The sequence below is a fragment of the Setaria italica genome, chromosome III (genome assembly GCF_000263155.2).
Source record: "Setaria italica strain Yugu1 chromosome III, Setaria_italica_v2.0, whole genome shotgun sequence".
NCBI lineage: Eukaryota > Viridiplantae > Streptophyta > Magnoliopsida > Poales > Poaceae > Setaria > Setaria italica.
Genome location: NC_028452.1, coordinates 6798302 through 6815654, shown reverse-complemented (window position 1 = coordinate 6815654; position 17353 = coordinate 6798302). Strand labels below are relative to the sequence as shown.

General features: G+C 44.7%; 2 protein-coding genes across 2 annotated transcripts; both read left to right on the top strand.

The window, feature by feature from the left end:
• Positions 1–1037: 1037 nt before the first annotated feature.
• Positions 1038–4150, top strand: LOC101762804 (auxin-responsive protein IAA1). Its single transcript, XM_004960778.4, has 5 exons — positions 1038–1364; positions 1454–1638; positions 1749–1863; positions 3560–3621; positions 3715–4150. Exons 1-5 carry the CDS (start codon positions 1180–1182, stop codon positions 3732–3734), a joined length of 567 nt encoding a protein of 188 aa, XP_004960835.1. The 5' UTR covers positions 1038–1179; the 3' UTR covers positions 3735–4150.
• Positions 4151–10797: 6647 nt separating this feature from the next.
• LOC101761989 (serine/threonine protein phosphatase 2A 57 kDa regulatory subunit B' kappa isoform) lies at positions 10798–16982 on the top strand. The gene is made up of 4 exons (XM_004960775.4): positions 10798–12208; positions 13273–14004; positions 15101–15369; positions 16618–16982. The coding sequence occupies exons 1-2, from the start codon at positions 11135–11137 to the stop codon at positions 13639–13641; spliced, it is 1443 nt and encodes a 480-aa protein (XP_004960832.1). The 5' UTR covers positions 10798–11134; the 3' UTR covers positions 13642–14004; positions 15101–15369; positions 16618–16982.
• Positions 16983–17353: the final 371 nt, after the last annotated feature.

The window sequence follows — 17353 nt, the reverse complement described above, 5'->3', positions numbered from 1 at the left end:
AGACAAAAAGGAAAAGAAAGAAAGACCAACAGAGAGGGAGAGAGGGTGGAGAAACGTGCGTCCCCGCCCGGCACAATGGATGCGGGCACTTGGGTAACCGCGCGCGCTATCTCTTCGTGCGTGTACCATCTCTGCGCGTGCGCTAGTAGCTGCGAATTGTCTGCTCGTAAGCCGCAGTGGCATGTGCATGAAACTCAAACAAACGGAGTACTGTGCATGCACCTAAGATAAAAAAGACCACTGTTCCATGTGTTAACGTTGTTCTCACCTCTTTCTTTCAGAATCGGAAACTTGGAACTTTGGAGGTAGTAGCAGGACAGAAGTTTGTCCTGTACAAAATGGGACTGGGCCGGGCCCACCAGGCAGTGGGGAGGGGCATTCGCCGAGAGGATACGTTCGCTTGCGCGGTCCGCCGGCGGCAAGTGAGCCGCGGCCGCAGGCGTCGCTGTCCGCGCCATCCCCTCCCCCGTGCAAAGCGTGCGGCAGCGGAAAGCGAGCCCGTCCACGCCGCAGCCCAAATCAAATCAAACCCCGCGACCCGCGCGCGAGAGCAAGCAAGCAAGCAAGAAGATGCGGCACGGAATTTTAATCAGGTACGGGGGGACACGCTCCCGACAGCCCGGCACGTCCACGCGCGCCCCGCTTTATCGCCTGTCCCCCCGACCCGGTCCCGGGTCACGCAACGCAACGGCGCGGGCGGGCGCTACCGGGTCAGCGCGCCATGGCCGTCGGATCCGCTGGATTGGTGGGGTGGCCAACCGGCAGCCTGGCCCCACAGGTGGGAGCGCTCGGCACGGGCGTTAATGCTAGACCACCGCCTGCGTGGCTGGCCCCACGGTGGGGCCGGGTGTTTTCGCGCATACGACCTCGCGTTTTGTCCCAAATACCATGGCTAACCAGTCATTGACTCACTGCCACCACCCGCGAGAAGAAGCCGGGCCCACTGTCTAGAACCTCTATCCCTAGCCGTGGCGCCACGTGTCGAGGCTCAACTGGCCGTCGCCCACGGATTAAACCCCGACGACCGGTCGACCGGTGACTGCACCCGCCTATTAACCACCTCCTCCGCCTCCCCCGCCTGCTGCTCTCCCGGCTCACCGCCCCGCCTCATCGACGACGGAGAGAGGAGCCGCCGCCAGCCGCGACCGGAGCCAATCCGCAGACCACAGGCCCGCCGCGATGTCGGAGGAGCCGGCACGGAGCTCCACGGAGTCCTCGTCCGCGGCCTCCTCGGGGCTCGACTTCGAGGACACCGCGCTCACGCTCCGCCTTCCGGGCTCCGACCCCGACCGCAAGCGCGCCGCCTCCACCTCCGACCCCGCCGCCCGCTCCCCGCGCGCCTCCGACGCCCCGCCCTCCCCCAAGTATGCTCTCCCCGCCTCGTGGGGATTGATTCCGTGTCGATTTGGGTCTGACTCTGACTGATTGGTCCGTTCGTTCGTGCTTCGTGCAGGGCGCGGGTGGTGGGGTGGCCACCGGTGAGCCGGAACCGGCGGAACGCGCTCCCCAGGGGCAAGTTCGTCAAGGTGGCCGTCGCCGGCGCGCCGTACCAGCGCAAGGTCGACCTCGAGGCGTACGCGGGCTACGAGCAGCTGCTCGCCGCGCTCCAGGACATGTTCACCGCCCACTTCACCGTCCGTGAGTGCACCGCCTCAGCTTGCTGCTTCTGTGCCCTGCTTTTTCCTTGTTGCGCGATCATTTGATAGAGCCTGATGGATGGCTGACTGGGTGATTGTGGATGTGAGCAGGCAGGGGGGCGAACGAGGAGATGGAGCTCATCGATGCCGTGAGCGGCGTGGAGTACGTGCCCACGTATGAGGACAAGGATGGCGATTGGATGCTCGTCGGAGACGTCCCCTGGAGGTCAGTTTTAGCTCCTTCCTCGTTATTACTTTCTCCGCGGCGACTCGTGTTTGTTAAGAACAAAGAAATCATACTGTTCAAATTCACCTAGGCGAGTCATAATTAGGTCCATGGATTGTCTTGCTGTTGGATAAAACTATAAAAGTGTAATCAAGTGTGTGAGGTCTAGAAAGTAGAAATCTCAAGTTTGTGCTGCCTTTAAGGCATTAATTTGAGGTTTGGCCGTTTGGGAGGGGAACTGGTTAATTTGAGTTCAGTCAATGATCAATCTGGTCGGTGGAAGATAGCATGCAGCTAGGGGCACTAAGATCAATCCCTTAATTGGATTTGTGGGCAATATTTTCCATGTGTGGCCAGGGAGTCATGGTATGGCCCATTGTTTTCCACCGCTACATATATCAATTGGTTTGTTTGCTGGATCTGACTTGTATTTGTTGGTCCTGGATTCATAAACTGTAGAGTTCATTCTTTGACTCGGAATTTTATTTGCTTTGTGAATCTTGGAGCTTCTCGAGATATATCTTTTCAGATCTGACATGATAAATATTTTAGATGAAAAATTATTTGCAGCACCATAAGGCCTGGATAGTCTATTCCATTTCCGCATGATTGCACTCAGCTATTTCATTTCTCTGACCTCTGAGAACCTAATGGTGGTGGAAACAGTTTTAATACGAGCTAGAAAATGTAATCACTGTTAGTTCGTAAGTTGTGTTCTAAGAGCACTCTGTTGTCCCTTATTTGCTGAGAGCTTCAAGTATATGCTGGTTAACTCAATTTGATTAACTTTCTAAAGGGTGACAGATAATGGGAAATTATCCGTGCCAGTTAACATTTGGGGTTAATGCGCTCCCTTTGGAATTTCTATCTAGTGGCCAGTGGCTCAATCATAGGAGTTCCCTTGGTGGTCCTTTTTTTTCATCATGTGTTTTTCTTATATTAGTAGGCTCAACAAACTTTCGCTTTCTATTTCTTATCTAACTGACTGGCTGAACAGCTTTGATGTATTTGTCTCACCACAATTAGATAAGCATGTGCATAGATATAAAAAGAATCAAGTTGGTTAAAGATGCTTTGGATGAGGTTGCAGTGCTTGCCTGTTTTTGGCACAGCCTTTTGGGTTAGGGCTAATTTTGGTGGCCTTGTTTGTTTGTGCTCAACCATTTCTATCACTTTTCATAATATCTTTTTGACAAACATTAGATTCCTGCTAGATATTACATCCAAAGGTCTGTAGGAGATATCATTCCTGACTAGGGAGTTGGAGCATACCGCAGACCTGAATAAATTGTTACTTCTCCTTTCAAGTTGATTACAATAAGCTGCTCTGGATGAGGTTGTAATGCTTGCTTGTTTTGTTAAGGTTAATAATACTGATAAATTTATTTGTTTTTTCCCTTTTACTTTCCATAATATCTTTTTGACAAACTTAGATTCCCACTACGATTATTACTTGCCTAGGTCTGTAGGAGATCGGATTCCTTTCTAGGGTGTTGGGGCACGGCACAAACCTAGATTAGTTGATACCTTCTCCTTTACATTTTTAGATAGGTTTCAACAAACCAGAGCATCACACAAACATTGAGACAACTCAAAAGATATATGCTCTCTTCATCCTGTTTTAGCAAAATCTTCTCTCGAAAATTGACTCCTAGTCTCCCAAGATGATTCTGACCTCTCTAATGTCTCACTACAGAATGTTTGTGGAAACCTGCCAACGCCTTCGTCTGATGAAAAGCTCCGAGGTGGTTAACTTGGGTACGTGCTATCATCTTCTGAACCTTGTTTTGCAGAGCTTCAGTCACAGCTCAGTTTTGTCAGGACGAGTCTAATTCTCATTTCCCTTTGCAGCGCCAAGAGCTGCTGAATGAGGCACATCCGCACTCCTTTTCTACGGACTGCTTGCTGGGGTTGGTCTCGTGTGTGACGGAGAGAAACGTGTACAGCCGTCGACTTCTACTTTGCCACTTTGGGTTTTGGTTCCAGCACGAGTTCAGAGAAAGTTTGTAGCCTGTAGCATCATCACCAGTTACAATTGGTGCCTACATACATATAGACGAAAAGATGTTTATGCCTTTGAAATACACCTATAGTTTTGTCATATGATGAATAAGACCATGTCAGAGCCCCTGTTCTTTCCGTCTTCCGCGCTAGTTTACCAGATTTTGTGATGTGCGATGCAGGTAAAGGCCCCTGTTATGGTAAACGCTAGAACTCTTCAGGTTGTGTAACGGTTTTGCTCCGAATTGTGTTTATTGAGTGGTACAATACGGTATTGTCTGTCTCCTGTTCTTTCTTTCTTATTTCGACTTGTTTTTTTTACTTTAAATCTTTAATTTCCGTCGAGTTGAAAGGAAGGTACATAATAAACTGTACCTTGAAGTGGTTGCTCAACTAAGTGCAGTTGCTGGTGGGTTGCTATACGTCGCCTCGCATCGAATGATGCCGGTGTAGCGTGTGCTTCGTTATCGCTTCTGCGTGAAGCATACGTGTCGTGAGCACCAAGCCCGCCGTACCGCTGATCCTTTGTCGCTGACATAGTAGTGACATCCATGAATCATCTCTCTCACATCTATGATCTAGTGTTCACATCCATGAATCCGTTCTGGACTTTAACAAAACATATCTGAAGATTCATCAAAGCGAGAAATTCTTCTCTCCCCTTTACTTTCCCTACACAAGTGGATGCACGAAGAAACAACCCGTGCCCTGAAACAAATTCCACTCCTGATACTCGGTCAAGAAAAAAACACGTTCTCGAAAAAACTCGTATAAGAAAAAACAGCAGGTTACCTGTTCGTGGAGAGCCCAGATAGATATTTGTTCGGCTTTTGACGCCGGGGCACACGGCGGGACGGATCGATGATGGTTGTTGGGCCACGGCATGGATGGAGGGCCCGGCTCATTCCTTTCCTTTTCTCCCTCCTCTTTTCCGTTTTGTGCGTGAGCTGTCTGCTCTTCTGAATTGGCTGTCGCCGCTTTGTTAAATGGAGGGGTTCGGCAGTGTCTGGACCAACTGCAATTCACGTTTCCCTTTGCCGATAAGTTTAGTGGGTGTTTTTTTTTTCTTCCTTTAGGGTCTGATTTGATACCGGCGCTAAAGTTGAGCCAGTCGGATGCAGAACCCCTAGGCTAATTCGCGAGATAAATCTATTAAGCCTAATTAATCCATCATTAACAAATGGTTACTATAGCACCACATTGTCAAATCATAGCCTAATTAGGCTTAATAGATTCGTCTCACGAATTAATCTATTAAGGCTCAAGGAGGCTAAACTTTAGCCCTGTCACATCGGATGTTCGGAAACATGAGCTAATTACAAAACTAATAGCAGAACCCCTAGGCTAAATCGCGAGACGAATCTATTAAGCCTAATTAATCCATCATTAGCGAATGGTTAATGTAGCCCTACATTGTCAAACATGGACTAATTAGGCTTAATAGATTCGTCTCGCGATTTAGCTTAGGAGTTGTGCAATTAGTTTTATAATTATTCTATATTTAATACTTCTAATTAGTGTCCAAACATCCGATGTGACAAGAGCTAAAGTTTAGCCCCTGTCTCCCAAACACCCCCTTAGTCTATGGAAGACTAAATTTTAGTTCCTACCCTGTTTGGTTTCATGGACTAAAGTCCATTAATGTTGTTGAACAAAAATGTTTTTCCCCCTAGACCTCCTGTTCATGCGTGCGCCTGCTACCCTCCTGTTCTGGCATGCGCTTGCTACCCCTATTGTGCCACGCTGCTGGCTTGCTTTGTGCGCATGGCACATAATAAAAATTTGTTATAAATTATCCATATATTTGAAACCATCACATCTGTTACCTAACAAACCATTAGCTATCCAATCACGGAATCGATTCATGGGTTTGATCTTCGTCCCTGTGACGTGTATTTGATATATTTCCTTAAGAAGATGATGCTTCAGAGAATGGAACATAGTTTTCATCATTATCAACCAAATCAAAGTCTGCATCCCAAAAAACTCTCTCGAATGAAATTATGAAGTGCCATGCATGCAATAATTATTTGACTTTGCTTTGGCATCGGATAACTTGGTAGATCTAACAAAATCCTTCACTTCATCTTCAAAACTCCAAAAGACCGTCGAATGACATTACGAAGTGAAGAATGTGCATAATTAAATTACTTTTTTTTACCTCTTGGCATTGGGCCTTGTCGATACTCCGGGAGATGATACTTTGTACCATTGTACGGTGCAAGATAACCCGATTGGTTTGGGTACCTTGAGTCGACAACATAGAACTTGCCTACACATTCAAAAAAAATTTATGTTGCAATAATGAAACAAAAGGTAACATAGAACTCATAGAACACGTCAATACCTTGAGGTGGATGTGGAAACTTGTCTCCATACTTCTCAATTGCATCTTTGAACACCCTAGTATCTGAACTGATCCAGGCCATCCCACCACAACAAAAGTAAATCTCATATCAAAGTCACATATGACCATCACATTCTGACTTGTATATCCATGCCTTCCCGTATGTTGTACTACCTTACTAGTTGGTACTACAACAGGGACATGTGTCCCGTCTATTGCTCCGATGAAATTGTCAAAGAACGGAGAGAAGCGAGAAGATTGCAACCTAGGATGCACACTCCTAAATTTAGGGTCTACTGGCCTAATGACATCAGCTGCAAGCTTGCTCACACTATGCAGTACTTTATCAAACTTCCTACATACTATCTCCAGTGACCTAGTGAAACGATCTTCAGCTTGTCTAACAGACTGAGGGGCACCACATATCCATAAAAACAACCCTAAAGCCTCCATAGATGACATCCTCCTTATGGACTTCAATCCATATGACTCAACTAGCAAACTATGAAGCTTCTCAAATACACACCGACTCATCCTAAACATGTTGAAGCAAAAGGTCTTATTTGCTAGTGTTTTCATGACCCATTCGTACCCATTTTTTATTGCTACTTTGTACTTTGATTTGTTCATGTACGTGTCAAAGTGGTATATACCGATAATGGCATTAGCCACAGTAGCAATTCTTCTCCTCTTTTTCTGACACTTCAAGATATATTCTTCTACTTCCTGATCATCATCAGACCCCTGCAATCAGCAGCAAGAAACCATCAGCAGCAGCAGCAATCAGTAGCAGTAGCAGCAAGGTTCATAAGCAGTAGCACATGAAAAGTAGCAGTAGGAAGAAACCATCAACACATGAAAAGTTCAACATAGTAACCATTAGCACATGAAAAGTTCAACACCGTAACCAACAATCAGTAGCAGTAGCAGTAATCAATAGCATTAGCACATGAAAAGTTCCACAACCAAAGGTTCAGTAGCAGTAGCAGTAATCAGTAGCAGTAGCACATGAAAAATTCAATAAACATTTCAGAAGGTTCTTAGCATATGAAAAGTTCAACACACATCATGGAAAGTTAGTGCTTCTTCTTCCTTATTTCTGGCAATTTGCAACTCTGTAACGAGCCCCTGAAACATCTTCAACATTGGACTTTTGTTTTTCCTGGGTGGACTTGTGGCTGTATCTATACTGCTACTTGCCCTCTTGCGGCTGCTAATACTCATTGGGCTGCTCAGAAAGCCTTCTCCATCTGCATCTTCACTTTCCTCATCACCATATACTCCTTCTGAGTCATGAGCTGCTTGACCAGGGATGCAAGAGGTTGATCCATCTACTGTAATCCCATGAAACATCTCAGCTAGTTGCTCGACGTAAGTAGGTACTCCATACTGAAACTTCTTATATTCAGGTTTTTTCTGAAAACACAAACAGACAAACAATGATGAGTTATATAATAAACATGAAGACATTGTGATAACAAGGTTGAAAGATGTGATAATAAGGTTGATGCCGATGTGATAAGTTACCTCTGTCTCTCTTTTCCAGAATGATGCTAATGCTATGATTGTTCCATCAGCTCTTCGGCCTAAAGCAGTATGGTTATTAAGCATAACCGAGAATGTGTATAGAGTCTTGCATTGTGTCCATCTGTTCCTCATTTGTTTGGTAGAATGCTTGAGGCCAGTCCTTATGTAAAAACCTTATCGCATAACATTATAACCTCTACCTGATATTGTACCATTCAAGCAATATCATGCCCTTATTTGTTCAACCACTAGATCACAGAAAATATGTGTGTTTTCCTTGGATCAATTGGCCTTGTCATATTGATTCTATTATAGAAAATATTATCAGCTACAAATAAGGGCATCACAAGAAAATAAGCTACAAATTGACATGAGCTACCAATTGGCATGACCTACCAATAAGCTACAAATTCACTGGACATCAGCTACCAGGATATGAGCTACTGGAAATTGATATCACAAATTCACAGGAATTCCGCTACCAGGACTTACAGACTGAGGAGCTTGGATCTTACCGACTGGGAATGGGCTTCAGAGCCATCGTCTTCTTCGTCCTCGATGGCGCCAAGTTGCTCTGGAGGAATGAATGTGTGGCCGGCAACAGAGGATCCACGGCCTCCGTGGTGTATCATCGATACCCCACGGCTTCCCCCTCTGCCTCCGCGGGTAGACACAGCTCCCCCACAGCCTCCTACTCTGCTCTGGATCTCGCTCTAGTGTTCGTGGACCTCGAGCGGTGACCTCCACGACCTCCCGCTCTGCCTCCAGGGGCAATGGGAGGTAGCCCTTGGTCGCCAGCATCATCATCCGCCTGGAGGTACTCCTAGTAGGAGCCAAGGTTGGGGAAGCCGTCGGCTTGGGAATTGAGGTCGAGGTGCTCCATGCGCATCCCGGGAGCGGAGAGGGTAGAGGCCGCCGACGGGGTGAAGGGGCCGAAGTCATCTTCGTCGCTAGCGTCCGGGGAAGCATGGAAGCTGCGGGTAGCCGTGGATGAAGAACCCACCTGAGAGAAGAAGTCCCGGTACTGGTCCATGGTGGATGCGATGGTGGGGAGAACCGGGTGCAGCGGCGTGGGGAGGAGCGGGGGCAGTGAATCCGGCGTGGGGAGGACTGTTGGCGGTGGCGGCGGCCGGAGCGGGGCGGTGGCGAGAGCGGGAAGGGGAGCGAGCGGCGGGAGCGACTGAAGCGGGGAGGGGAGTGAGCGGCGGCACTTCTGGAGGAAGAGAGCAACTAGTGGCGGGGAGGGGTAGGGTGCGGGACAGGTGGGACAGGAAGTAACGAGGGATAGGGGTGTCCCCAAGGCCCTTTAGTCCACCCCATTTGGACTAGAGGACTAAACACTTTAGTTCACCTGTTTGGCACTTTAGGAACTAAAAGTGGCTAAAATAGGTGGACTAAACTTTAGTCCATGGTAACCAAACAAGTGACCCCTCAAGTAGTCAAGTGTGGCTAGGACCTATGTGTAGTAGCCATGTCTGCGTTTGGCCACGATGCACTGTCGTTTTGGTAAACTTTTGATGCACTGTCGTTTTAGCTAAGTGCAGTAGGGGCTAACGTCTCCTCTCTCTTTTTTTTCTCCTTTTTATTTTTAAACAAGAAAAGGGTAACGACTTATCATTCATTAAGATGAAGTTAAAGATTTATGATGCTTAACTTGCGTGAGCAATTTGGCTCATTCATGTGATTAAGGGGGTGTTTGAATCCTAGAGCTAAAGTTTAGTCCATGTCATATCGAATATTCGGAGGCTAATTAGTAGGACTAAATATGAGTTAATTATAAAACTAATTACACAGATGGAGGCAAAACGGCGAGATGAATCTATTAAGTTTAATTAATCCATCATTAGCAAATGGTTACGGTAGCTGCACATTGTTAAATCATGAACTAATTAGGTTTAATAGATTCGTCTCGTCGTTTAGCCTCCATCTGTGCAATGGGTTTTGTAAATAGTCTATATTTAATACTTCTAATTAGTATCTAAACATTCGATGTGATAGAGGCTAAAGTTTAGCTCTGGTAACCAAACAACCCCTAACTCACCACCTAATTTAGAGGGGGGCTTATTCGACTTCCAATAAGCTCATGACTTGTTAGAAGCGCCGAAGCTAACATGTGGAACCGTGCTCGTGAGAGGTGCCGAAATTCATAATTTTCCATTTTCCCCCAATGTGATAACAACCCTTTTAATTCTGAAGTCAACTATCTCAAACTTTTAATGCAAATAGAGTTTAAATATTTGAACATAACACGAGTAGATTTGTGTCAAAAAGTAGGTTTTAAGTATCTTTCTCCATTTTTTTACGAATCACACGGTACAGACGTAGACTTTCACATACACGCACGCATATCACCCCTACGAACACACGCACGGAACTCTATTCCTATGAGCAAATTCTTAAAATTGACGAAGTCACCACTGGCATCTCGTTATTAATGGGCATGTCACCTACCACTGAAAGAATAGCACTGGTTAAATCATGGAATAAATTTAGAAAAATGCAAACACTGATGCTGAGTCGAGGATTCAAACTTGGGTAGGCAGGTTCCACCATAAGAAATCTTACCAGCTGAACTACGCTCAGTTCACGATCCCAAGTTATGTCTTTATATTTCATATAACTTTGATCTTTTTCTTTATATTTTAACATTGTTTTAGTTCGATGGCTAATTCAATGATATTGTTTCTATGACACGCTATGCTCCAAGGCATGGTTCGATTAAAAGATCTGGTTCCAAGTAATAGCCTATTCATAATTCAGATAATACTGTAGACTCTTACTATTAATTACACTTTGAATCTGGTAGATTCTTGGTTATGTTGGTTCAACGTTAGTATTACTATAAATATATGCCTCACCAGTGTGGCCTTGCAATTTCCCCGTAAGATCTCAAATTTAAAGGATCAAAAGAAACTGTTTCTACCGTCAGTATTGTCATCAAAAGCTCGTAAAGCCATAGTAACCTCGGACCGCATTCCAACGGTCGACACATCACGCTCCATCTAAACCGACGGCTGAGATGCATGGAGCCACCCTCTTCGTCTTCCGTACGCCCGCCCGACACCCAAGCTGTAAGCTCGAGCTCCCCACTGCGAATCGGCCCAAAACTCCAAAAGCTCTGCGCTTTCTGCCCCCTCTTCTCCCCGAGATCCCATCCATGGCGGCCGCCGCGCCTCGCCTCCGGATCTGAGCCTGTCTAGCTTCCGCGGGATCCTCTTCTGACGCTTCCGCTCCGCTGTCCGACCGCTGCACGGTTCTTTGCCGTCCAAGATTCGCAGCTCAGTTTCTTGGGGTCGGTAGTGGGTGGTCGGTTGTTGTCCGTGGCTTGGCCATGGAGTGTTGAAACGGGTCTTTGATGCAAGCAGTGGGCGCCCGCGCTCTGCTGCCGCCGCCGCCATGTGGAAGCAGTTTCTTGGCAAGATCTCGCGGAAGTCTCCCAAATCCGGCAGCGGCTCGCCGCCGCAGAAGTTCCCGCCGTCGCGTGTAGCCAATGGGGCTGAAGCGGAGCTGAGAGCGTCGCCTCCGCCGCAGGCGTCAGCCGTCGCCGCGGCGCCTGGGGCGGAGACCAGGGAGGACGTGTTCCTCCGCAAGCTCAACGTCTGCTGCGTGGTGTTCGACTTCGCCGCCGAGCGGGGGAGGGATTCGCCGGAGTTGGAGAGGAAGCGGCTGGTGCTCTTGTCCCTCGTCGACTGCGTCTCCGCGGCCGAGGAGCCCCTCACGGAGGCGATGATCTCGGCCTGCGTCCGAATGTTCGCCATCAACCTCTTCAGGGTCTTCCCGCCCAAGCTCCGCTCCTGCGGCGCCACTGATGAGGACGAGCCATTCTTTGACCCCTCCTGGTACCACCTGCAGGTCGTGTATGAGCTGTTGCTCCGGTTTGTGATGTCGCCTGTTGTCGATGTGAAGGTTGCTAGGAAGTACATGGACAATTCATTCATCTCTAGGCTTCTGGACCTGTTCGATTCTGATGACCCTAGGGAGAGGGAATGCTTGAAGACGGTTTTGCATAGGATATATGGAAAGTTCATGGGCAATCGACCATTTATCCGCAAGGCGGTGAGCAACATCTTTTATAGGTTTGTGTTTGAGACGGATCATCACAATGGGATTGCTGAGCTGTTGGAGGTGTTTGGGAGCGTGATTAGTGGTTTTGCAAAGCCTCTGAAGGAGGAGCATAAGTTGTTTCTGTGGAAGGCGTTGATTCCACTTCACAAGCCGAAGACAGTTGGAGTGTATTTGCCACAGTTGACATACTGCATTACACAGTTTATTGAGAAGGAACCGAAGCTCACAGGGACTGTTATCAGAGGCCTCCTGAAGTACTGGCCGGTGACGAACAGTCAGAAGGAGATGATGTTCTTGGGTGAGTTGGAGGAGGTGCTGGAGTTGACAGAAACGGCTGACTTCCAGAAGTGTGTGGTTCCCTTGTTTCGCAGGATTGCGCAATGCCTGAATAGCTCTCATTTTCAGGTGAATCTTCTTTGAATTGATTTGAAAAACTGCTTATCGTTTGTATAAGTTTATTTAATGTATCGTGTTGACAAGTATGGCCACAAGTGCTAGCCTTAGGTAGAACACACATAGCTAAAGGGTTTGTCGCATGTCCATCTGTTTTTTCTCTCGAAGACTACGGATACCTTAATAGTTATAAGAAACTAGTTGCTAAGGGGTTGTCACATGCCCATATTTTTTTGTGTGGAAGTCTAGAAATACATTCGCAGTTAGATTTAAACAAAATTTTGCCTCATATTTTCCCCCCATTTCCATGTGTGAGTATGGACAATGGAAGTATCTTATCAAGAAACAAAAAGGTCACATGGCTGTGCTTGAATTAGCTCTTTAGAATTAATGAAGCATGACACTGTGGTAAGGAAAACTCATTGTCATTTTAATCCATGAGCCTAAATTATGTCCGCCCCACTTTATACTAAACTTGTTATTTTGTTTTGAATTTCTACCATTTGGCTGCAGTAAGATACAGTACTAAAAAAAGCACTAGCGCTTAACTTGCAAAGAAAAAGGGTACATGATAGCATCATAGCAGTTTGAACCCATATTGGAATACAACATATATATATATATATATATATATATATATATATATATATATATATATATATTTTGGACCTGCAGGATAATTTTCTTCCTGTGCGCTAGAGTGATCAAGAGAACTTTTATGAGAAGGAAAGATATTATGATCTAACATGTAAGATGAGCATTTCAGGGCCTTTTTCCTTTATAATTTTTCTGGCCTGGAAGTGCAGGTTAAGATTGTTTATAGGAAATGGATTTTTCTATTTTGTTCATGAGAAAATCCATGCTGTATGTTGCTACAAGATACTGGGTACACAAACAAATGCAAATAATCCCAAATCAAATTCCCAGAAAGTTTGATCTACGCACACAATTTTGTTTCTCTGCTAGCCATCCATGGAGAAGTCCTTTCCATGTGCATGGTGTGCTTTGTACAGCATGACATCTTTAAGCACTATGCAACAATATACTTAAAAATGTTCTTTCTTTGTCTGTAACAGGTTGCTGAAAGGGCCTTATTCCTGTGGAATAATGAACATTTGTTTGACCTGATTTCCCAAAACCGCCAAGTTATCCTGCCAATAATATATCCTGCTCTGGAAAGGAATGCTCGTTGGCACTGGAATCAGTCGGTTCTAAATGTAACAATGAATGTGAGGAAAATGTTCTTCGAAATGGATGAGAGATTGCTGCTAGCTTGTCAGACCAATTTCCAAGAGGAGGAAAAGAAGCGAGCTGCATCTGAGGAACGAAGAAGGCTTGTATGGGAGCACCTAGAGAGGAATGCTGCATTTCATCCAGTAACCGGAGACATTGGCTTTGCAGTTCCTCCTACATCTGCTCCTCTGGTGGCTCCCACTATGACATGATTAATCATGGGTTCAGATGTATTTCATTATGCTTGATTGTTAGCTAGCTATGGGTGTTTGGTGTTGCACAAGGAATTTTGTTGCCTTTGTAAGCGCCTTGTGCCAAAGTCTGTAATTAATAGTTGCTGGTTTGACAACGATACTTGATTCTTTGGTGTACTCTCAAGTTATGGACATATCTGTCTGTCTCAAGATAATGTCCAGTTCTACTTGACTGGAGCGGTGAGAAAGTGATTTATTTCCTTGGAAATTTTCGGGTGGATCTGAATAGCTAATGGCATGTTGATGTGGATGTCTTCTTTATATCTTGGATTCTGATGGATCTACGTAAATGTTACAGTTGATGGAAGACCATGCAATGAGGTAAGTTCATAGGACTCAAACTCAACTGCATCATCTCTGTTTCTACTTAGCAAGGCAAAATCTGAAATGCATCAGAAATCTGGATTTGGGTACAATAGTTCATAGATGTTTGTGGCATTGTAAATCCAGTCAATTCATGACATGAACTCCTCTGTCTAATTGATATTTTCAGTGCTTTGCCCCAATGCCCCCGGCTTCTTATGCTAGGCAATTGCTATGTTATTTCTATATACAGTACATTAAACAAAGATAAAAGGAATCGCCATGGTGAATGGCAGACCTGGATTTTGCCATACTAGATTTGGGGCCTACCAAACTAGTCTAAGAAAACATTAATGCTCAAATTACGGCCTTTCCACTTCCCACTTGTTTTTTCATGAAAAATAAAAAAAAACTCTTGATGTAATTCCAGGTTCATACTGATTAGCTCACCCTGTCACCAATAATATAAACTCTTTGGTTTAAGATTCATGAACTTTTCCAGAAGACGTGTACTGAAGCAGATCGTTCCCCTTCTTAATCAGCACGAGTTTTCTCCCTCTTTTGTGATTGCGGATCAATGGATGTGGCACTTGTAAATGATGACAATTGGACCAGATAACAAGCATGGTCCCCTCATGTAACCATCTATCCGTGAATGCGAGTGGGGCCTAACTTCCAAAAAAATAATTCATAGAATCATTTTCCATCAAGCTATGAGCCAGATGGATAATCCTGAGGAAAAAGCTGTTTCTCCTTGCATCATAATTGATTTATCTCCATCAAATTCCGATGTGACCTGTCTGGCTATCAACTGATGTAATTATTCCTACAGGGTTTGATTTGGAATTCTAGGATTACTAGTTACTACTTGAATTCAAGTATTTGCAATCCTAAACAAGGTAAATTACAAGCATATAAAAGACTGAAATTCTGAATCCCGACATAAGTATAGTGCTTACAGTAGATAAAATATCAGTGGTACTTTTGATATTCTACAAACAATCACAAATCGTATGTAATTTTTTTTCTTATAGAAATAACAAAGGCAATTTGATTACTATAAGAGATTAGCACAATACTGGTTTTGTGGTTTTAAGTTTTCCTTATCATACAGGGCACTGGAAAGGTGCCTGGAGCTGCCGACACATTGCAAGTTGGAAATGCCTATAAAGAAGGCTTCATATCCACACATGACTAACAGACCCTCCATACAGCTCCCTGCTTTGTTCAGAGCCCCTTTCCTTTACTCCTTGCATTCTGGAGATACTTGAACAGCGAGCTCCATATAGAAAACAAGATGTACAACCCTCCAAGTGCTCAGGACATGTCCTACTACGATCATGTTCAGAAGCGGCATGAGGAGAAGGGCTGCCTATATGCATGGTAATTGGTGACCTTCATTTCTGTTGTTCTCGATTATGCATACCATCTCTCTATGTTTTCTTTTCTGCTTTTGTTAACACAATTGCCATGATATCCATGATGAAACCCCATGGAACTCTTGAAGTTGTCTTGACTCGTTTTTAAAATAGGAAGAACCTTGTCATAAGGATTTACAAGGTCACCAGAGTAAATTTTCAGAATTATGGTCCTTTCCTCGTGTTAGTTGATAAACAACATGGGAGAAATAATTCAAAAGTAAGTGGATTCAACCAATTGCAATTAGTTTATCTGAATATTATAAACAATATCTCTATGTCACAAGAGCAGCCTACCCTGCACAAGAATACATCTCGGAAGATCAAACTAGGAAGTTGTATGTAGTTTACACCTTATACTCTGCATAGCTTAGGTATCTGCCTGAGAAGCTAGTTAAGTTTTTCAAAAGAGAAACATGTATGGTTTGAGGATTGAGCAAAACATTAAGACATCCCTTACAAAGACACAGATCCGGTGCAGGACTACACGCAACTGGGAGTCTGGGACAGCTGATTTCTCAGATGAACGGGGAGTACTACAGTAGTGAAACTGTGCGACCCTTACAAAAACCTGGTGTGGAAGGACTGTTCTGTTAACAAAGATCTCTTCAAAACTTCTTTCAAAGCTAGGGAGGAACTTAGCTCAGTTCATCGAATTCTCTTTATGTGATTCTTAAAACAAAAATATCTGACTCCAATTAGGTTCTATGCTTCTTTCCGATCATGAGATGCTAGCTTTCCTCTTCTTCAAAGTCTTTATTCGACAGGTCGATTAATCCTTTTTTTCTGTGAGCATCTGGCCTAGCCTATCATGATCATGCACTGAACAGAAAAAGGGTCCATCGGCTATCATTGTCAAGGTCCCTACTAGGTTACAAATGGATGGTAGAGAGATCCACCGTGCAAGCTGCCCCAACACTGTAGTGCATTTGGCTCAAGTGGTCAGATGGGAAATGGCAATTTGGTGGTTGCTGGTCATTTTCATGTGATAATGCGTACACCTAGATGTGATGTTGTCCTCTTCACACCACTTCTATTGGGCCACATTATCCTCTCAAATGAAATATGAAAAACGGTTGTTAAGTGTTTCAGTTTCAGTAGAGCTAATGCTTTAAATCCTGAATCAAACTGTGAATAAGTTCTTCGGTAATTAATTCTGGTTACATATTGATTTTCTATCACAATCACAACGGGGGCTTGTTCTTGTTTTCAGCCTGTTCGCTGCGTGCTGCTGCTTCTGTTGCTACGAGACCTGCGAGTGCTGCCTCGAGACCATCTGCTGCTGCTGCTAGTCCAGCTCGAGGACATCCATCATGGAGATGTGGCCAAGCGGGACATTCAGCGCTGTCCCATATATGGGCCATGGCTCTCAATAAAATGCTGTACTTGTGCAAGTATGTTAAAAACGTATTACTGTCTGTATGTAGTGTTGGTGTCTCTGCATATTTGTGTTGAAAATGTGTTGTAAAATACTGTAAATCTGTTGTATCTTGGTCAGACGAATGCATCATTGTATATTTGTATCCACAAAAAAAAAAGATGAATGCATCATTGTGATCCCCCTGTATCAAAATGAAATTGCCGCAGTCTTCTAAGTCAGAAAGATACATATTTAGCTATATTTGGGCCTTCTTTTAGGATGAAACCACAATAAGGAGAAAAAAATAACATGGGTTCTGATCGGATGCGGGAAAAATCACATGAAGAGAATGGTAAAGGCAAGTTTTTTGTTTAGATAGAATATATTATGTTGATATTCCCTCGAAATTCTTACGCATCAAATCGTTCCATGAGACCTTCATTCATGAGTCAATTTCTTGAAAATATATTTTTCTACCGTGGAAAAGGTTTTAAGAAATTTCTCTCAAATGACATCATGTTCCATATGAATTCCTTCTCTGGCCCACAGAAAAAGAGGCTCTTGGGCTAGCCCATAGAGACGAGCACAT

Excerpts from the sequence above, each read along its gene's own strand:
- LOC101761989 (XM_004960775.4), top strand. The coding sequence starts at position 11,135 with ATGTGGAAGCAGTTTCTTGGCAAGATCTCGCGGAAGTCTCCCAAATCC. Across the intron at positions 12,209-13,272 it reads TGAATAGCTCTCATTTTCAG|GTTGCTGAAAGGGCCTTATT; the intron begins GTGAATCTTCTT and ends TGTCTGTAACAG.
- LOC101762804 (XM_004960778.4), top strand. The coding sequence starts at position 1,180 with ATGTCGGAGGAGCCGGCACGGAGCTCCACGGAGTCCTCGTCCGCGGCC. Across the intron at positions 1,365-1,453 it reads GACGCCCCGCCCTCCCCCAA|GGCGCGGGTGGTGGGGTGGC; the intron begins GTATGCTCTCCC and ends TGCTTCGTGCAG. Across the intron at positions 1,639-1,748 it reads CACCGCCCACTTCACCGTCC|GCAGGGGGGCGAACGAGGAG; the intron begins GTGAGTGCACCG and ends GGATGTGAGCAG.